This window comes from Oratosquilla oratoria, chromosome 37 (assembly GCF_046742065.1).
Source record: "Oratosquilla oratoria isolate Oo_2021 chromosome 37, ASM4674206v1, whole genome shotgun sequence".
Lineage (NCBI taxonomy): Eukaryota > Metazoa > Arthropoda > Malacostraca > Stomatopoda > Squillidae > Oratosquilla > Oratosquilla oratoria.
The window spans coordinates 5,678,921-5,701,380 of record NC_134813.1 but is presented as its reverse complement, the minus strand read 5'-3'; the positions used below and the strand labels follow the sequence as shown (position 1 = coordinate 5,701,380).

General features: G+C 41.3%; 1 protein-coding gene across 1 annotated transcript in view; it reads left to right on the top strand.

Moving 5' to 3' along the window:
• LOC143019510 (uncharacterized) overlaps positions 1–20,589 on the top strand; it is a 30,649-nt gene extending 10,060 nt beyond the window's left edge. Inside the window, exons 2-4 of the mRNA XM_076175189.1 lie at positions 6,155–6,341; positions 11,251–17,566; positions 20,404–20,589. Coding sequence (XP_076031304.1) covers positions 6,214–6,341; positions 11,251–17,512 — 6,390 coding nt within the window. The 5' untranslated portion in view covers positions 6,155–6,213 and the 3' untranslated portion in view covers positions 17,513–17,566; positions 20,404–20,589. The remainder of the gene's footprint in view (positions 1–6,154; positions 6,342–11,250; positions 17,567–20,403) is intronic.
• Positions 20,590–22,460: the final 1,871 nt, after the last annotated feature.

Genomic DNA, 22,460 nt, shown 5'->3' with positions numbered 1-22,460 from the left:
ACACCCTGATAGTTTTTTTTTTTTCCACAAAAAATAAATACTGTATTGACACTTAGAAAGAAACATGCATCAGGAGGGTTAGATGTTTTTTGTTTATTTTGAATCCTGCTTACCTCAGTCTGGCATGGGTTGGATGAACATACCTTCCAATAAAGCCTGTTCTCAACATTGTAGATGTGATCTGAGGTAAGATTATGATACAAGCTGAGGAAATATGGTCAGCCAAACATCTTTTCCCATATTCACTCACTATCAGCATCACCTATATGCCATATCTTAAATGAAGGAAATTGCCTCAGCTTAAGGGTCCAAAGAAGGTTCTTCACTAGGTGGTTGCTCTTGTTCCCCAAGTCATCAATATGACAATTGATAGTTCTCATTGAACACTGAGTCATTCTGGATTCTTTTCCTTCACTTGTCTGGCTGTCACATATGAATTAAACTCTAGTTCACATTTCACAATAGTTCTAGTCCAGCCCCTAAAAAGTGGGATTAAACTCCGAATATCAAGGAAGGGGGTTTCAACTGACATTTGAAGCACTTCTTCTATCAAGTCAATGTTAAAGTTTCATATGTAATCAGATCTTTATTAGATCCCAGTATTTTACAAATGGCATAGGTAGTAACATTGTCCAAAGGAAACTTTGTCCATAATATGTATATGAGGAAGTGTGAATTTTTTTTATTTTATATTTTACAGTGTATTTTTAGTTGAAATATTCAGTACATTTCTGAAACAAAAATTGTGAAAATAAATTTGATCTATTCATTATAGAATTTAGTACAGTTGTATCTTTTTTATTTAAACTAGGTAGTTTAGCAATTATCCTTAAAAGCAGTAGTTTCTCATGAGCTTATAGTTTTGTTGAACATATATGTAAGATAAAAATATTAAAAGAGAAGTAGGTAATTATAATTACATACATATACCAAAGGCTTTTTCCCCCTACATACGGGGTAGCCACAAAGAAAAAGGCATAGAAACCACTCCCACCCATTCCATTTCCTATATATTCCACTCCCCTCCACCCTCCTCCCTCCCTCTTATCTTGGCACATCCTGGATGACGGGTCATCCCTGCATCCTGTCCACTGCCCTGGGTCAGAAGCAGTGTCGCAAAACACAGCACATCCCTCATGCAGAAAAGGAGAAGACGGGGAGAAATCCCTTCGGACTGTGTCAATTTTTTCTCATACATCCTCACCCCCCATCCTCCACCCACAATGTTAAACAGTTGTATAAAGATCTGTCATAGCTCAAGGATCAATGACATCATACTTAGGAAATGCAGTGAGTCTTGCATGTGTTGTCAGGTTTGATGTACAACTGACCTCAAGTTTGATTGGGTACATGCATGGTTAAGTATTGGTACTTAATTAGTTCTTGACTGGTATTATCTTATATGAATTACTGGAAGTACAACTTGTACATTCTTACCGTGGGAGAAAAAAAAAGTTTTTGTGGTGTAGAAGCAATCACCAGTTTGTTTACTTGTGTATAAATATTTGCGGTTTGATTAAAGGGCCGCTGCTACTGTACATTTCCACTAACCGCTATCCCATAGCTGAACCCTGGCTTTATAAAATTCAAATTATTTTTTTTTTATTATTTTTTTTTTTAAAGGTGCATTTTATAAGCTGCTAAATATAGTAATTTCTTTCTCTTTAATCTTTCAATGTTGGCAGACCCAGTGCTTTTAGTTTCTCCTCACAAGGTTTATCTGGCTGACTGGGAGCCAGGTTGGTTGTTGTTCTTTGTATTCACTTGATCTTGCTAATCTCCTTCGCTTTATTTGGGGATCATACCACTGATGCATCATCTAGTGTTGGAGAGATTAAGGTTTCTATAAGTCTCTTCATTCATATACAGTAATGAAAAGCCACTTTCATCCTTCTGTAGCAGTCCACGTGCCTCCTACAATCCTGCTATGTTTGTCAGGTGATGCATTACCTTTATCAATACTAAATCTTTCTCTTTTCCAATTTGGGTCTATGCAAAAAATAGTGTCTAGCTCTTTTTGTAAAAGCCTACAGTCTCCTTAATTTTTCATTTTTTTTTCCATGATTTTTGCATCATCTGTAATCATGTTGGTAGTATCTATACCTTCAATCATGTTATTATCATTGATAAGAGACATAGGTACTAGCACTGAACCTTATAGAACTCCATTGGTTGTTGCTCACCATCCTTACATCTTATCCTTTACTACTGTCCTTGTGAACCTTCAAGTCTTTTATCCATTTGAGTAGTTTGCCTCTTAGCCCTGCAATATGCTCCAATTTCCACATAAGTCAGTTGTGAAGTACTTCATCAAAAGCCGTCTCCAGATCAAGGTACACACAGTCCACTCAACCCTCCCTCTTGCAGCACATTGACCACTTTTGAGTAAAAACTTAAGAACTTTGACGCACATGACCTTCCAAATCTGAAGCCAAATTGCCTACTTATGAAGGTTGTAATAGGTACCCAATGTAGATGAACCGGGTTTGTTTTTGGAAGTGAATCAATTCAATCTATTGCACCAGGTCTCTCTTAGTACGAGACCCACAGCTCCCAGGTAAGTGGTCATATCTACTGGGTGTGCCCAGTAAGCCTTTGATATAATGGATCTTGATATACCGGATATTGGATATAATGGACAAAAATCTGACCGGACAAAACCTTGCTATGATGGATTTTGATCCGTTATAGCGAGGGATCCTCGGTTATAACGGATCTTTATATATAACAACAGACCTGTCCCCATGTCATCCAATATATTGAGGGTTTACTGTAATTTTTAATCCTCCTATTTTCAAATACTGGACAAACTTCTGGATATAATGGATCTGTGCAGTGTTTCCATCAGATATAACGGTACTTTTATAATGTATCTTCGGATATAACAACAGACCCCTGTCCCCATGTTGTCTGTTATATCAAGGGTTTACTGTATATGGTTTGTCAGTTTGAGGCATTATATGATGAGGTGTTCAGTGTCTTCTGTGTGTAGTAGTATCTTAGTTTGATTCTGTAACCAGGCCTAATTTGTTTTGATACTATCTTAGTGCTGAAAGATGTTTGAATGCAAGTATGTCAGTGTAGTTTTTACTTCTTGAGAGATATTTTTCTGTGGGGCTGATGTGTGGGGGTTGTTGGTGAAGTATGAAGCATGATAATTGGTCCTGAAGTGTTTGTTTAGTGATAGAGGTGTTAATGTTTTTTATGTGGAAATTAATGTCAAGTTGAACATAAATATGTTAAGAAGAAAAAGAGTTCTTGGATTTAAAGTTTCTAAAGATAGATTGATGTTAACCCCTTCCATACGGTGCCGCACACGTAGGCGTCATGGGGAGCGAGTGTATTCGCGAGGCTGCCATATCGGCGTCTTGATTATATTTATTGTAGTCGCCCCTCCATAATGACATTCTTTCTAATTCTTTTGTAATCGCATTTTCTATGGTTATCAAAATTCACGGGTGAAGAGAGAACGATCGATATAAGCGGTGACTATATTTTATGATGCGAGTATTATTACGACCCGTCGTACGGCTGGCATTGGCTGCTGCCACCGAGATCTAAGTCCATGACGCCTACGTGTGCGGCACCGTATGGAAGGGGTTAATGCTTGGAGGGATCGTGTATAATGATTTTGAAATTAAATCTATTCTCGTGACACAATCAGCAAACTTGCATGTATTGAAAGGCCATTACAAGGAAGAACTATCACTTTTCCATAAAGACAACAAGAAAGCTTGGAATAATTACAAGTACTATGTTTGCTGGCTGAGCGGGTTAGGGCGTCGTTACTTGCGACGATGGTTGAGGGGATGGCGGTTCGAATCCTGCCACCAGCGAAGTTGAACCAAGGGCATGGTTCATTAAATTCCACGCTGCAAAGCCCTCTGTGAGGGGTACCGTCCAGGGAAAAAAATACTTTTTTATTTTCCAGAGCCATTTTTAATTTTTTTTTAATTTCACCAGAGCCATTTTTGATACTTCCAGAGCCATGTTTTTGCAGGTTCAATTTCCTTCAAACTATTGGAAGGCTAACTCATTACTCATATCGGAGTGAGTTTGCATATGTAGTGTACGTATGCATGCGGTGATGTGGTATTGGGTATGGTGCATTGTACATGTAGTCAGTGCGTTGATTGGGCAGCTAGCTGCATGCAACCAATGAACTTCCCTGCATACAGGTACCATGCAATTCAAAACTAGCGACATTATGTAGCACGATAGTCGTGTAGAGTCTAGTCAACATGTACTAGTATACGCGCGCATGCAGCTGATACGAAGCTAGGCTAGGTAAGCCATTGAACTCTAGCAGCTATACCACGTACACATATGTACGTAAATCAACAAATTAAAGTTGATTGATGCGTTGCATTTATGATATCGATTGATAATGCAATGATTGATCACGGGTAAGTTGTGTTTGCTCTGATCCTTTCATCAATGGTGATGGGATTCAGGGATTGCCAAATGATGGATAATGCATGAAAAACGTTGAATCTTGCCGCGGGAGCGATTTTTTGTGGGGGATCGCTCCCGCTATTGGATTTGTGAGAGCGACATTGGAACTTTCCCGAGTGAAATCGCTCGTTGCTCCCGTGTATTTTTTTTGCTGGTACCATCCTAGCCTTCCAATAGGGGGGAGCTGTGATAAACCATATCATCATCATGTTTGCTAATCGATTACATGTATATGCTTTTCCTGCCTTTTGATGATAATGATGATGATATGGTTTAAGATTGCAAACTCCTATCGGAAGGCTAGGATGTGCCCCTGACAGAGGACTTTGTAGCGTGGAATTGAGTGAACCATGCCCTTGGTTCAACTTCACTGGTGGCATGGTTTGAACCACCATCCCCTCGACCTTCGCTGCAAGTAACAACGCCCTAACCCACTCAGCCAGCGAGCTTTCTTGCCTTTTAATAAGTACAATAGTTTCCTAATAGGTTTGGTGAACTAGAAACCTCAGATATTGATGTAGTTCTTTAATGCCACAATGAAGAATTGAGTAACCAAGATTTGTACAAGATAGATGAAATTTCACGTCAATAATGCATCCTTGGATGTAACAGTGGTGATTCTGAATCGCAGAAGACATTCACATTAGAGGCTTTGAATGAAGCATGTTGTCCAGAGGTTCCCAAACTTTTTTTGGCTGCGACCTAAATCCAGATCTGGTGAAGATGTGGCAACCCAAGCATCAAAAAGCAATTTCGAAAGTCTTCTTTTATTGAAAACAGAAGTGTAGGGAAGCTTTTGATTGAAATAAAAAAAAAAAATTCTAACAAGGTCTTGCGATCCGTTCTTGAACACTTCGCGACCCATGTTTGGGTCGCGATCCATAGTTTGGGAATCGTTGATGTAGTCTTAAGCAGGAATTACAGATGCTGGCTAACTGAAATTCCAATAGTGAGCAAAGTTCAGAAATTATTAGAAGCTTGCATAATGGTTATCATTCTGTCATGGAGTCTGCAGTGAGAAGAAACCAATTGAAAAAAACTGCTGATTGTTTTATTTCTTATGGAGATGGGAGAGAATTATTATTATTATATTTTTTTATTATTTATGATTTTTTATAGTTTAATGTCACAAACTTCCTCCTATCAGGAGGCTACAATGGTCCCCCTTATAGAGGATTTTGTAGTTTGGAATTTAATGAACCATGCCCTTGGTTTAGCTTCACAGGTGGCAGGGTTCGAACCCCCATCCCCTTGACCTTTGCCGCAAGTAACGACATCTTAACCTGCTCGGCCAGCGAGAACAGCATTATACAGGGTGTCCCAGAAGTCACGCACCATCCAGGTTTTCATAAAAATACATATGAATAGCAATTTTATTTATCATAATCATAACATACTCAAATTGTTCACCCCCTACATTGACACATGCATCAATTCTCTTTATAGAACTCTTTCACTTGCTATTCATATGTATTTTTATGAAAACCTGGATGGTGCGTAACTTCTGGGACACCCTGTATATAAAGTAGTGATTTTCAGGAATGGTATCCCATATTATATGAGGAATGGCAGTACTTTGTGTTGCGGTTGAATGTAGTGCATTGGTTCTATGTAAAGAACAACTGATTTATTGGATAATTAATATGTATTTGTGTTTTAATGTAAGAGGGTAATAGATTTTTTTTTCTTTTCTTTTCAGCTACACAATGATTTAAGTTTGCTGTTGTGTGTTAAGAAGGTGTAAACATCAACGCAGAAATGGATATCCCCTTGCCAGAGGAGATTCCCCTACCACAGGGAGGTGAAAATGCCATCTCAGCCAAGAACAGCACATTCCTTTCAAAGCCACCACCTACCAGGGCCTCTTCTAATCAGGGCACAGAGAGGTACAGTTGCTTTTCGTGGTCATCATTTTGACCTCTTACAGTTTCCCATTTTTAAAAGAAGTAATGGTCTGGGTAGCCTTTTTTTTTTTTTTATCATTTGATTAATTGATTTAAGTGTGTGTATTGTTGGGATAGTTTGTGCACATGAGAAGAATGAGTGAAGAAAGACTAGCAAAAAGGGTGTGGAAAGCAGAGGTGGATGGAGTGAACTTGAGGAGAAGACTGAAAGTGAGATGGATAGAGTGAAGGTAGTTTTGAGGAAAAGGGAAAGGAGAAGGTAGGGGATGGGTGTGAGTGGAGTTTTTTCTTTCTCTCTCTCTCTCTCTCTCTCTCTCCATGAGAGGAGGAGGATTACTATGTAAATAAAGTGCCTGGGTCTGCCATGGATGCACTCTGTCTTGCTGCATTGCATCTGACCCAGGTATTGGGCTGGAGAGGAGAATGACCTTTTATCCACAAGGAATTAAGGTGTGAGGGGAACAAATGGGTGGTCCCCTCGTGCACGAAAAGAGAAGATGAGAAATCCTTCAGGCTGTGTCAAAATATCATTCACACATAACCACTGCCTTATGCCCCTCATCCTCTGCCCCTCCCTCCCTTGCACCACAGCATATACATACACATTCTCCATCCACCCCTATCTTCTGTCCTCTCCCGTCCTTCCTCAACAGACAATCCCCCTTTCCCAATGCCCATTTAACCCCATCCATCCATCTCTTTCTAGGTCGCCCCCTCATGTTAACTCCTTCCACCTGCCTTCCACACCTCTTTCACTAATCTTTCTTCACTCATTCTTTCTGTGTGTCCAAACCATCCCAATACTCTTTCATCCACTCTATCTCCCAACTCCCTTTCCACCCCCGTTCTCCTCCTCATCTCCTCATTTCTCACTCTATCCAGCCTAGTAACCCCCATCATACTTCTCAGGCACCACATCTCAAACACATTCAAACTCCTCTCTTATGTTTGATGTTTCTGCCCCATACAGTGGTGTTGGCACAATCACTCCTTCATACAATCTCCTCTTAGCATCCATTCCCAAATGTCCTATTTTTCATTACACTTTTTAATCCCCCAAGGCATTTACTCGCTTCTCTCAATCTATATTCTACCTCCACCTCCACTCCCTTTCCTGCCACATTTGCACCCAAGTATCTAAAACTATCCACTTCCTCCAGTCTCTCTCCCTTAATACTCACTTCCAGTCTGCTGCCACTTTCTTCCCTTGTACATCTCATCACCTTACTTTTACCCACATTTATCTTCAACTTCCTTCTTTCACACACCTTCCCAAACTCTGTCACTAACTTCCTTATCCCTACTTTGATCCTGCTATAAGCACAGTGTTATCTGCAAACAACAGCTGGTTTATCTCCCATTTTTCTCCATTTTCTTTAACCAACTCCAATTCTTGACCCCACTACCCTTGCATTTACCTCTTGCGCCACCCCATCCATATATAAATTGAATATCCAGGGCAACATAACACATCCATGCTGAAGTCCCACCTTTACCTCAAACCACTCACTCTCACAATTTCTAATCCTAACACACGCTCTACTGCTCTCGTAAAAACTCATTACTGCTCCTAACAGCTTTCCTCCTATCCCATATATCTGCAGTACCTCCCAAAGTGCCTTCCTGTCTAACCTGTCATAAGCCTTTTCCATATCCATAAAAGCCCCTAAAACATCCTTACCTTTTCCAAAAATCCATAAAAGCCCCTAAAACATCCTTACCTTTTCCAATAGCTTTCTCACATATCTGTCTTACCACAAATATCACACACAACCCCTACCTGTCCTAAACCCATACTATTCCTCACCAATTACTCCCTCTGTTCCTCTCCTAATCCTCTTAATCAAGAACTTTCCATAAACCTTCCCAACTACACTTAACAAGCTGATCCCTCTGAAACTACTACACTCACACTTGTCCCCCTTTCCCTTGTAAAGTGGAACTACACAGGCACTCCTCCAGTCCTCTGGCACCCTACCCTCTCTTACAAACATTAAATAACCTCACCAGCCAGTCCACCATCACTGTACCTCCTTTTTTCAGACATTCTTTATAACATCCATCCAACTCAGGTGCCTTACCTGCTCTCATCATTTTAACAACTGCCATCACTTCATCTTTCCTTATTTCTCCTCCATTTTCCTCACTCATCACAGTCTCTTCCATTATCATCTCCATCTGCACTTTTTACCTTTTCATATCTACTTGATTCACCTCCTCTTCCTCTCTTAATTTCTTTCCAAAGCATTTTTTTCATTACTTTAAAAAATTTCTGTCATAATCTTACCCCATTTTACATCTGCTCTTCTCTTTGCCTCCTTTATCTTATGCTTTACTTCTCTTTTCTTTGTACCTTTCATATGATTCCCTCATTCTATTTTGTAACCAATCTGTGAAAGCTCACTTCTCCTCTTCTACAACCTTCTTTGCTTCCTCATCCCACCACTCACTGCCCTTCCTTCTATTTCCTCCCGTCCTCCTTGTTCCACACACCATCTTTGCACACTTAGTGACTCCCTCCTTGAACCATCCCCATTCCTCCTCCACTCCTAGCTCTACTCTATCCTTCACTCCCTCCCACTCCTCTCACAGCTTCTTCTTGTACTCCTCCTTTTCTTTCTCATTTAAGCAGTTCACTTTAAACACCTCCCTACCTTTTGTCCTTTTCCTCTATCTCTTCATTTACTAGTATAGCCACCCCATCTCTCCTTTGTCCTGTCTTCACTCCTGAGAACCTCCCAACTACACTCCCAAACTCACATTTGCCCCTCCCTCTCATCTTAGTTTCACTCAATGCCAACACATCCATCTTTCGTCTCAAACATACTGCCTATCTCATCCCTTTTATTCTCATCTGTACCACATCCACGCACATTAAAAGACCCAAACCTTTGGGTACTGGATGGAAAACTCCTAGACCCTCTTATGCCTTTACTTTTTTTAGGAATATCCCCTGTGGGGCTACAGGGAGAAGGATGCCTAGTCCTAATCCCCGTCCCGTTTTTTGCCTCTTACGACTCAAGTGGGAAGAATTGATGACAGTATCCTTTCCCCACACACACACACACATATATATATATATATATATATATATATATATATATAGAAAACTCACCAAACTGTGAGGAAATAGAGATATCCCCCTCAATGAAAGAAATAATCGTAACACAAAGAAATCAGTGGCCAAATCAAGACATCAGAAAATCACATGGTCCAGATGGAATTGCAAATTGGATACTGAAAGAATGCTTGGAGGAATTAACAGATATAATATACAATATAATTAAATTCTCACTTAAATAAGGAAAAGTGCCACAGGACTGGAAGAATGCAAACATTGTACCGATTTATAAGGGAGGAAATAAGGAAGACCCATCAAACTGCAGACTGGTCTCCCTGACAAGCACAGTAGCAAAAATTTGCGAAAAGGTTGTCAAAAATAGATTGGTTAAACATTTGGAAGAAAAAACTATACTGAATCCAAATCAATTTGGATTCAGACAAGGAAGATCATGTACAACAAACTTGATCTGCTTCTACTCAAGATTAATAGACATAATACAAGAGAGAGATGGTTGGGCAGACTGTGCCTTTCTGGACCTACAAAAGGTATTTGATAAGGTACCACACAATAAACTAATAAGGAAGATAGAATCAATAGGTGGCATCAGAGGAAAATTATTGGAATGGATGAAAGACTTCATGACTGGGAGGAAAATGAGAGTAGTAATTAGAGATAAATTCTCAAATTGGGGAGAAATGAAAAGTGGTGTCCCACAGGGGTCAGTACTGGCCCCGATCATGTTTGCCATATACATAAATGACATGGATGAAGGAATGGAGTGTTATATGAATTTCTTTGCAGACGATGCAAAAATACTAAAGAAAGTAAAAGCTTAGGAGGATTGCAACTCATTACAACAAGACTTGGACAAGATCTGGAAATGGACTCAAAAGTGGGAAGTGAAATTCAAATAAAGAAATGTAGTATAATGGAATTTGGAAAAAGTAAAAACAGAAAGACTTGACACCGGATAAGCATATTAATAAAATAGTTGGAGAAACCTACAATTTATTGAGGTCAATAAAAGTGTCATTTGCCTATTTCGACAAGGAAATGATAAATTTTTTTTAACTACACTAATAAGACCAAAACTTGAATATGCAACAGCACTATGGACACCCAATACCAAAAAGAATATAAAAAAAATTAGAAAGAATACAAAGAACAACAACAAAACTGGCACCAACTCTTTCCAAAATTACATATGAACAAAGACTGTCCAAATTAGAATTACCAACTCTGGAACAAAGAAGGCAAAGAGGAGATCTACTATCTATAGAATTATGAAGGGAATGGAAATCTTAGATAAGAATGATTTACTAAAATGGGACAATGGAAAAACAAGACATGAAAAGAAACTAAAAAAAGGTAATTGCAGAAGAGACGTATAAAAAATAGCTTCCCACACAGTGATAGATACTTGGAACAAATTGGACAAAGAAACTGTGTGCAAACACTATTCAAGATTCTAAGAAAAAACTTGATGCTGAGATATACAAAGACAGGTCACCACAAGCATAGGTCCCTTTCTGTATAATACAACTAGGTAAATATATATATATATATATATATATATATATATATATATATATATATAATATATGTATGTATGTATAGGAATGGATGCAAAGAGATTATATGAAGGGATGATTGTGCCTGACACTGGATAGATTAAGGGTTTTTAACCTATAGATTAAAGATTATGTATGATTGTGGTGTAAGTATTAGTTCTGTATGTATCGAGCTCAGAATTAAGATGAAGCAAGTTTTTTTATAAGTGGGTGTTTTCATATTATATAAAGATTAATATGACAATTTTGGTTGCAGGTACTCTCCGAGCCAGGTGACAGATGAAGAAGACACAAGTCCAAGGCTGTTTTCTCCTCTCCCGTCAGGTCCTGGCAAGGTTGGGAAAGGTGCAAATCTTCCTCCTCTCCTGGGCAAGGAAGGAGCGAAGAAAAGGCTGATGGCATTTTCAGGCAGAAGTCTTGGGATGTCAGCCTTCAGCCTTGCCAAGTCTGCCAGACCCTCGGCTAAGTCAGCTTTGACACCAGAGGAAGAAGAAGATAAAAACAACAAAGAGAAGAAACCTATAGTACAAATCAAGAAGAAGAAGAAGGAGGAAAAGATATCTGTCATGGAACAGATTCGAAATGAGGAATCTCGGATTAAGGAAGCACTGGGGCTAAAGAATGTTTTGCTCAATCCGTATGCGCCTGGCTTGGCACCCATTGCCAATCTCTTGGATAACCCAGAAGCCCTCAAGAAATTTGAAGAGAGAGGGAGAACTGTCAAGGAAAAACTCGAGAAATATGAAGCTCGACAGGAGGAGAAAGAGAAGCGAAGAGAGAAGGAGAAGGAGCGACCCTACATCTCGAGGAAGGAGAAAGAGTGTGAGAAAGTGAAAGAAGTCGAGAAATCTGTGGAAAAGGAAAAAAACAAAGTGGGAGAGAATAACGTTGAAAAGGAATCCAGCGTGAATCAGAGTGAAACTCAGGAGAAGATTGAAGAAGTCCCAGAACTGCCCCCTGTAAAGAAACTGGACCAACTTCCCACCAAGTGGAGCCAATTCAAGACAGACAATTATAACTTTGACATTATACGGAAGATACATAATGATTTACAGCATCGCAAGCATGGAAGATCGGGGAGTCAGGATCGAGATAGAGATAGAGACAGAGATAGGGATCGTGACAGGGAGAGGGACAAAGACAGGGACAGAGATAGAGACCGGGACAGAGACAGAGACAGAGACCGAGACCGAGACCGAGACCGAGACAGGGAAAGAGACAGAGATAGAGATAGGGAGCGGGACCGAAGAGGGCGCAGCAGAAGTCCTGGTAGAGATAGGAGGAAATCGTCAAAGGAAGCATTATCTTTTAGCAGCTTTTGGAAATCTTCAAACATTACTGATCCCAAGTTTTTGTTTAGTTTACGTGTTAAGACTGGTAAAGGTGATAGGGAATTTCCGGCTTCATTTATAAGGCACACCTCAACTCGACCTGTCATTTCATATTCGTGCAATCCAAATTTCATACCTGGGTTTTATATGACCCGTAAAGAACTTCTGTCCAAGGAGTCGAAAGAAATAGTAGAGATTTGTGAGAGATTGTGGAAATTACCCGTATCAAAGGTTGAAGACAGCGACAGGCATCAGGACTCAAGTCTGCCTGGTAGTAGACCTTGGTTTCCAGAAAATTGGGATGTGGACAACTTATCTCAGGAAATTGATGATATAAGCCTATTAGAAGGTGAACATGAAAAGTTACCCAAATCCCGTTGGGATTCGGATAAAGAAGACAATGAAGACTTAGATATGCACAGGAACCCGAGTCCTGTGATGGTAGAACCAAAAGAAGAGAGTGAAGATAAAGTAGAACAAATTGACTTTATGCCTTCAGAAGACAAATCATCTATGTTAGAAACTAAGTTGCCTTCAGGGGAAGCTAAGGTATTTTCAGGAGATGAGCAATTTTCACAGGAAGAACAAGGATTTAGGTCAGAAATCCAGAATCTAACTGATGGGCTCTTACTTTCCGAAGATGAACCTACCACTTCGGAAGACAAGCCTGCCATTTCAGAAGGTAAATTTGACACTTTTGAAGATAAAGCTTCAGTTTATGAGGACAAGCTTTTCACTTCAAAAGACAGGGAAGGTAGACACTCCATTTCTGAAGACAAGCTTACTATACCTGAAGATAAGTCCTCTTATATGGAGAACAGACCTATCCTACCTGAAAATGAACCCTCAGCATATGAACCTAAATCTAAAATTCTTGAAGAGGTTACTCATTTGGGCCCACAAGCACTTAAGACTGAGCAGCCATGTCCCAAAGTATACGGATCGCTGATGGCGGATTTCTCCGAAGGCCTAAATCAGGAATATGAAGCATTCCTCGAAATGCTTGGAAGTAGTGCAGCTACAGAAGCAAAAGAATTGGAGAAAACAGACAGAAGTGCCTCCAATCAGGCTCTGTTCAAATATGAAAAGGATCTAGGTAAAGTAGAAGAGAGAGACGAAGAAGAGGAAGAAGATGAAGATGAGAAAGATTTAGATGAAGAAGCTGAGGAACAAGATGAGGAAGAGGAGGAGGAGGATGAGGAGGAGGAGGAAAAGGAAGGGGAAGACTCTGTGGTTCGTGGTAAAAAGGAATCTCCCGTAGTTGTTGATTCAGATACAGATGATGATGATGATGATATGGGGAGACATGAAAGAAACAAGAGAAATAGATACCCTGATAAGGACAGTGAACAAGAGAGTTCAAGTGACAATGAAGAAAGGAGGAAGATAATTGAGATCCTGGAACGAAAGCTAAATAGGAAACTAAAGAAAGGTGGCAGTGACTCCGAGAGCGAAGAGTTGTTGACGAGAAAGGGAAAAAATAAAAAAGCCAAGAAGAAAGACTCGCTAGAGAGAAAGATCCGGAAGGAGTTGAAAAAACTGGAGAAAAAGAGGAGAAAGGAAGAGAAAAAGGCAAAGAAAAGAGCCAAAAGAGAGAAGAAGAAGAAGAAGAAGCAGTCAAGAAGAGAGAGTAGTTCTGAGGTTTCAAGTGACGAATGCAGGAGTGAGAGGGATGAGACGAGGTCTAGCGAAGACTCCAAGGACAGTGAAAAATATAATTACGATGTGCACAGTTTAAACAAGGTAGTAAATAAGGAAGTTCCTCCTGCAGATGATATGAGTGGTTCGTCACCTTCTGATTCTGAAGTAACACTGGGTAATGATGAAAATAGCCAAGATACACCAGAGAGAAAGAAAGACACATCTCTCGGTAAAGTGAAAGTTGGACAAGGAAGAGAGGATGAGGATAGTTGGGCAGGATCACTCAGTATTTCTCCTGTAAGTGTTGGAACAGTGAGTGAGCAATCCAGCAATAGTGTGGCAAGTAGCAACAGGAATAAACTTCCCAGTAGAGAAGCTATAGTATCCAGTATTAGTGATTCATCAGGGTATTGCGAGTTAAGTGAATGTTCAACAAATGTGTCGGATTCAGACAGTGTTCCGAAGAGACAGTTCAGCAGCATCTCCAGTGTAAATAATTCTTCATCCAAAGAAGACTTGAAATTTACTCTTGAGGACATTCCATATCCACCTTTGCAAAAAGATGATGCTAAAAGTTGGGAGAACAGTAACGATGACAGTGAAGAAAGTGATAGGTACAGCCCTACCACAATGTCACTATCACCCAGCTCAGTCGCCTCACCTCCGTCACCTCCTCTGTCTCATAGCCCGTCCCCTGAAAAAGAATGCGCCACAGATACACATCATATTCCTCTTCCACCGTCGTCGATCATGAACATCCCAATGCCTCCAATGCCCAAGCCTGATAGACCATCGCTTCCAGATCCTAAAATGATCCCCATGCCTCCAGCTGGTCCAGGGAGTGTATCAGTACCTCATTTCAATATCAATATTCCTCCTCCTTCTCTAATGATAAACTCTACAACTCTTCCAAGAGTACCAGAACCAAGCCATGTACAGTCCACAGCAGCAAACAGTCAGGATATGTTATCTAATAGGGTCATATTGCCACCTACTCCATCAAATATACCTCCCCATGAAGCAGGTGCGAATTCCTTGGGTCTAAGAAAGTCTTGGGGCCCACCTGTGCAAGAAAATATCCCAGGACTCGGAAACAGTAGCTTACCGCCGTCACTTCCTGCAGTTACTCTGCCCCCGCAGGATGGGGTGACTAGCTCCTTAGGGCCGCAAGTTCCCTCACAGTCCCAAATTCCCCCACCCCCACAGTCCCAAGCGCCCTCACAGGCCCAGGCCCCCCCACCTAGTTATTTAGGATTTACACCAGTACCACCACCATCCAAAGAGAAAGTAGTTAGTGTTGCTAGTTTGGTCCCTAGTGTTCTGTCTTCTCAGCCTGCCAAAAAGGAAGAGCAGAATCAGGTGATATCATTTCTCAACATCCCTCCAGGTAACCAGTCTACACAAATACCAGGAAAGGCTTTGCCTCCCCCCAAACCTGTTGAACCTCCCAGCTTAGTCCTTGGGAATGCAATAGAAAATCTTGGCCTTACCAAGAATATAAGTGCAATAATTAAGGAAGAGCAAGCATCCCCATCCCATGCCAGTTCATCTCCGCTGCATCCTCCAGGAACCTCACCTCCGAGTCAGTCCACAACCAGTTGCCAGCAGGAAAAGAATAACATAGCTTTACCTGTGCCTCCGCCTACAGGTAACGTAAGTACCAAATCTTTCTTGCCCGTCGTTGCTTCCATCCCTACTTCCAAAGAATCGTCTTCAGAAGCAGCTGACAACAAGGACATCAAGACTGTTCCCATTACATTTAAACTCGGCATGTCTAAGCAGTCTGGAGGTTCAAAACTGATTCCGAAAGCTCCCTTGCCAGGCTTTGCTCACGAAGATGAAGAAGATTTCAAATTGAGCACTATGGAGGATGACTCGAATGAAGATGAAAAGACAGTGCAAGGATTGGCCACGGTAAAAACCGAACCACCGTCGCCAGATAGTAATGAGGAAGTTGACCAGGAGAAGCCAGCAAATAACATACCAAATAATGACTGTGACATTGCTAACGAAAGAAGCGTTACTCCGCAGCGAACAGCGTCCAAAACGGTGAGCAAGAGGTCTCGGTCCAGGTCACCGTCAAAGTCACGATCGAGGTCAAAGTCCAGATCTAGATCGAGGTCAAGATCCAGGTCCAGATCCAGGTCAAGATCGCAGTCCCGATCTCGTTCTCGCACGCCACCCCGTAGTAGAGCTTCGAGGAAGCATTACTCCCCGAGACGATCAAGAAGCAGATCCCCAAGAAGACCAAGAAATAGAAGAAACCTTAGTAGTAGTAGCAGAAAGAGGAGACATTCTCCCCCAGGTCGTTTAAGATCTCCTGAACACCGAAGGGGTAGTCCCGATAGGGGAAGGAAGCGGGAAATGATGAGTCCGCCGAGGGGACGAGGACGTTCCTCAAAAGAGCCCAGAAGAGGAAGCAGAGTGTCACCAAGTCCAGACAGGTCTAGACCTCATGTAAGTAGAGGTCCTCACACTCCAGAACATGAGCCACTCGATGATAGGGATATGTCACCTCCCATGAAGCGAGAAACTCCACCTAGAGACTTTGGCAGTAGGATACGGCGACCCAGGAGTCCTAACCAAGGTAGATCTCCTGATCGTAGGCTGTACAGTCCCGTAACTCGTCATGGTTCAGGTAGAGATAGAAGAAGAAGCCCTGGCAGACAATGGACCCCAGACCGAAGAAGTCCGATGAGTCGAAGTCCTGACAGAAGAAGTCCTGTGAGAAGAATTCAAGACAGAAGGAGTCCCATTAGAAGGAGTCCTGGTAGAAGAAGTCCAATCGTGAGGAGTCCTAGTAGGAGAAGTCCAATTATGAGAAGCCCTAGTAGGAGAAGTCCAATTATGAGGAGTCCCGGCAGGAGGAGTCCAACTCTAAGGAGCCCCAATAGGAGAAGTCCAGTTATGAGAAGCCCAAACAGGAGAAGTCCACTCAGAAGCCCTGGAGACAAAAGTCCAAGAAGAGACCACTGGAGTAGCAGTAAAGGTAGTCCAGGTAGGCGAAGCCCAAGTTGGGAACGTAGTGGATCCTATCGAAAGAGCCCTGAGAGATGGGGCTCTCCACGCTCCAGGTCTCCAACTCGAGGGTTTTCACCTCCGCAGCGGAGTCTCCATTACAATGATGGTGAATGGAATAGGAATTCTTGGGAACGGAGGTGGTCCCCAAGACCCCCAAGCCCACCGGAACCTGCTCCTGAAACTGGACAGTTCAGTGACAACAAATGGTATGAGGGGGAGAACCGATTTGAGTCTCCTTCCAGAAAGACTAAAGAGACACTTCACGAAGGCACTGTTAGGATAGATGCTGACTCCACTATTAGTGACTCTGAATTAGTAGGTAGAACAGGTGGACGGATGGAATCGTCAGGATCGTCATCGCCACAAATAGATTCTCCTCGAAGACTTTCCCTTGATGAGCGTCTGCAAAAGGAGCATGGTTTAGCAGTACAAGAGGACCAGCAGCAGCAGCAGCAACAACAACAGCAGCAGCAACAGCAGCAGCAGCAGCAGCAACAACAACAGCAGCAGCAGCAGCAACAGTAACAGCAACAGGCTGCACAGCTGTATGGCTGGGGTTATCAAGCTCGACCTGTTAAGGTATGTAAGAACTTGACTCTAGTTGGTGTTTGGGAAGGCATGTTGGAGGGTGTTGATTAAGAGGGTTATGGGGGAACAGAGGGAGTAATTGGAAAAGGGTATTGTATGTTGTATAGACACGGTAAAGGAAACATGGACTGGAGGTGAAGCTTTATTCCTGACGTTTCGTCTAACGACTTTCTCAAAGGAGAAAGTCGTTAGACGAAACGTCAGGAATAAAGCTTCACCTCCAGTCCATGTTTCCTTTACCGTGTCTATACAACTTGTTCACATGGATTTTCATCGTTATTGTATGTGTAGGAAATGAAGAAGGTGCAGAGATAAGAATTTTATAGTAAGGCAGATATGTGAAAAGAGTTAGGCAAAACATGTCTTTTAGGCTTTTACAGATTTTGAGTTATATGGAGTTGTATAATCCCCCAAAGGGATTTCTCCTGGACTTCTCTTTTTCTGCATGAGGAGACATGCTGTCTTGCTACGTTGCTTCTGACCCAGGGCAGTGGACAAGATGCAGGGATGATGTGCCATCCAGGAGCCAAGATAAGAGGGAGGGAGGGGGATGAATGTGCATGGAGTATGTGGGGATGGAATGGGTGGGAGTGGATTTTATGCATTTGTTTTTTGGCTACCTCCCTTGTAAGGGGGAAAGAGTTATTGGTTTTATGTATGTATGAGATATATTACAGAAAGGTAATACATACATATACCAAAGGCTTTACCCCCCCCCCCCCTACATTGGAGGTAGCCAAAAGACAAGGGCACAGAAACCACTCCCACCCATTTCATACCCTACATACTCCACTCCCCTCTACCCTCTTCCCGCCCTCTTGTCTTGGCACCTCCTGGATGACAGGTCATCCCTGTATCTTGTCCACTGCCCTGGGTCAGAAGCAGTGTTGCAAGACACAGCACATTTGCAGTGAGGCCGCTTCATTAATTCGGCGAACCCCCCTCTCTGTCCCTTCGTGCAGAAAAGGAGAAGACGGAGAAATTCCTTCGGGTTGTGTCAATTTATTTCTCATACATACTACCTCACTCCCCATCCCCCACCCACTCCCTCTCATGCATCACAGCATCATCCATACACAAACCATCTCCATTCACCCCTATCTGATAGGATGTATTATAAATGTATGAAGTTGGGGAATATCTACTGAGGACAGTCAAAATTGTCTACTATAGTAGTAGAGCTTCTTTTAGGATAGGGAATGGGAAGAGTGAGTGGTTTGAGGTGAGGATGGGGCTGCACCAGGGTTGTATAATGTCACCATGATTATTCAATGTGTATATGGATGGGGAAATATGAAATTTAATCCAAGGATGATGGGCAGGATTTTGGAGCTGGTAATTGAGAGTAAAGGTGGGAAATGAACCAGTTTTTGTTGGTGGATGACACTGTGCTTGTGATTGGGTCAGAAGTTGACTCATGCAGTTAGTGGCAGAGTTTGGGATGGTGTGTGAAAGGGGAAAGCTTGAAGTGAATGTTGGCAAAAGTTAGGTGGTGAGGTGTACAAGGAAAGAGGGTAGTATCGAATTGAAAGCGAGTTTAAAAGAAAAGTTAGAGGAAATAAAATTTTAGAATATTTTTGGTCACATTTAACAGGGAATGGAGGAGTGTGGGTGGAGGTAAATTTTAAAGTAAAGGAAGCAAATAAATTTCAGAGAGGAATAAAGTGTTATGAAAAATAGGTATCTGGGGATCAGTGTGAAGAAAAGATTGTACAAAGAGGTGATTGTGCCCATGACAATGTATGGAGCAGAGGCTGACTTCAAGAAAGGGAGAAGGGAATAACCTAAGTGTATTTAAGATAAATCTGTATCATCAGCTTGTAGTTGAAGGAGGGGAACAGTTACCAGTTTGTATTTGAAAGAGGAGGGGAACAGTTACCAGTTATCAATTGCCCTTGTGTGAAAAGTTGGATGAAATAAAGTCAAAGTTGATAGATCTTGGTCGTAGTCCAGAGAGCGAGTGTCATTGCCTTAGGGCTACATTTCCAAATAGGGGAGAGGATGATGACATGTTATGAGGAGGGATTCCACAGAGATCATACTCTCAGATGGCTATCTCATAAGACCACCTTGTTCAGGCATCAGTCATGTTTCCTTATCTGTATTGTATTTGTATGGGAGTGTTTCTTTTGTAGTAGTAATAGGTGGGTAGTCACCAGTCAGCTCTCATCATGTGAAAAGGTTGAGGAAATACAGTCAAAGCTGATAGAGATCTTGGGCCTAGTCCATGGCCAGAGTGTCCGCCCCCTTAAGACTGCCTCTGCGGACCTGCTTAGTGTAGGCCTTATGGTCTCTTGCAGTCTCCTTCATTCTTATGGTCTTATGTTTTCTTATGAAGGTTGGGCTATGAAGACGAAATGTTTCAGATGTCTGATTCACAGGGGCATGACATAAGGTCATTGGTCTCAATAGGTGACAATTTGATAGAAAATATCATCTTTATTATTAACAATTGTTACAAGTAGAAATATGGAAATAGGTCTAATTGGATGTGATAAAAAGAGGATTTTTTTTAATAAATTAGGGAAGGTTATTTGCATATTCATTAGCATACATGTAACCAGAGTAAAGGTAGCAGTTCCCAAACATGGTAATTTCAAGCTGACCATGTCATATTAGACAGGATTGCATAAGTTTGTATCATTCCTTAGCACCTCTCCTCTCCCATCCTAGGGGTAGTTTAAACTTAAGTGATTTCACCTCCAATATGCCGTGAATCAGCTAGGGAAAAACTACCAGTAGTCCCTATATTACATAATACTGATTTGGTCATGGTTTAAGCCAAGATAATTTTGTTAATGAATATTCTTATTGCATCTTACCTACAGGTTAACCAGTTTGGTTATACATACCAGGAGGGTGAAGACAATGGTGAATCTGAAGAGGTACTTCCTGGGTTGGAGGGTGCCTCAAGGGTAGTACAGGTTGGCAACATGTTGCAGGTACTGCCCCAGGATCCAGCTAGTCAGACCCAGCACAACCCAATGGTGGTGCAAGCCGGCAATGTCATCCAGGTGAGTGTAGCTTGGTCTGGTAGCTATGCAAGGAATAGACACATTTCGGAGAGCTGTTCCCTATTTGTACAGTTAGGACTGGTTGTAAATGGGGTATTTATTTTATAAGTATGCCTTTGTTTTTTGGCTACCTCCCTTATAAGGGGGAAAAAAGCCTTTGGTATATGTATATATGTAAGTATGGTTGTATTCCATAATTAGGCAACACTGAAGTTTTTACACATGGGTATTGTTCTTCAATTCAATGGGGATACACTAGTTCTCCTTGGTATGTGATTGGGATGTATTCTTAAGAACCCAATTGTAACTGAAAAATCATAAAATGAGTTAACAATAACAACGGTTAAATGGAGATTTGTTCTGGGCCCTGCTTGGTTCCCCCCCAAAATTCCATAAAACCCCAAGTAGACTGAGCCAGGGCAAGAGTCAGTGCAGTGGAGTTGGTGTCCTCCCTTCCGTCATGCCATTCCAGGATGTTGAAATATGCAAGACAGATGAGTGGACGGGTGGTGAGATAAACACAGGGAACCGTCTAGGGATTTATTCTGACGTTTCGTCCTTACGAGGCAGAGCGTAGGAGGACAAGAGGTCAGGTCGATCATAGTGGAACGCGGATAGATTCGGCGGGTATTTAGGGGGTGAATTGTTTGAATGTGCATGTACTCTGAAGAAGTCCTGGTAAGGACGAAATGTCAGAATAAATCCCTAAACGGTTCCCTGTGTTTATCTCACCACCCGTCCATTCATTCCAGGATGTTTAGTTTACTCTCCAGGCACAAACTTCTGCATGTTCTTTTAGGTTTAGGTACCTTTGAACTCTCATTTAGGTGTTTAAACACATTGATTAATAGAGAGCAGGCAGAGCTTGGAGCACAAGCACTTTGAAACAGGCGTGGAGATGTCACTTTTTAGCCAATGATCTTTATTGCTTACATAGAAACACTTTTTACATTTTTTACATTTTATTCAATGTCATTAATAACTAAATGTTTAGAAGCATTTAAAAAAAATGGCAAAAAAAAATCCTGCGGCACTTGAACAACAACTGGCCTGTAATGCAACACAAACACTTATTTGAACAAAGACTGGCAACATATGAACTTCAAAATGCGTGTGGCTGGCTGTAGCGCAAAATCGTAATTGTGAATCATGCCTATCATCTACCGGTCACTGGGTAAGAATTCATGGCCATTGAATTGCAAAATGTGAATAGATTGATCTAATACCAAGGAAGACTAGTAATGGGACAGGTAAACACCAGCCTTGATGGCCTTCTTGTCATTTTTCTCATTAGCTTCTGTAAGTTCTTGTATTGTTTTGCTAGTTTAGTATACCACTTCCATGCTGCTAACCTTAAGTACCTCAACAAGAGTTGTGGCAGTACTGTGGGTCAGTAGTATTCCTAGTGGCTGCTTCACTGCATAGACGATGACTGTCTATATTTTATGCCTTTCTCCTGCACTGCTTGATGACAAACTGAATTTCAGTTTCAGAAACTTTTCTTGGGTGTGTTTACATTCTTTGTCTTTTGTAGATATTGTTTTGAATTCCATAACTTGGTTATGATACATGGGTAACATATATAGATGTATAAAGTATGTAGTGTAAATGAAACTAATACTGTATGTTTATATTGTGTATTCAACCTACCCATGCATGAATTATTATCATAGAATAGTATACCCCAAAAATAGGTGGACTTTTCCACAAATCATTGATATCTAAGGTATAGTAGACACTCGTTATCAATGGATATTTAATAGAAGGTTTTAATTATTGATGGGTTTTCTACCAATGGGAAATTATATCTTTCCTTAAATGAGAATTTTTTTTATTTTTGCATGCACCTTCTCAGAAGTTTCTTTACTTTT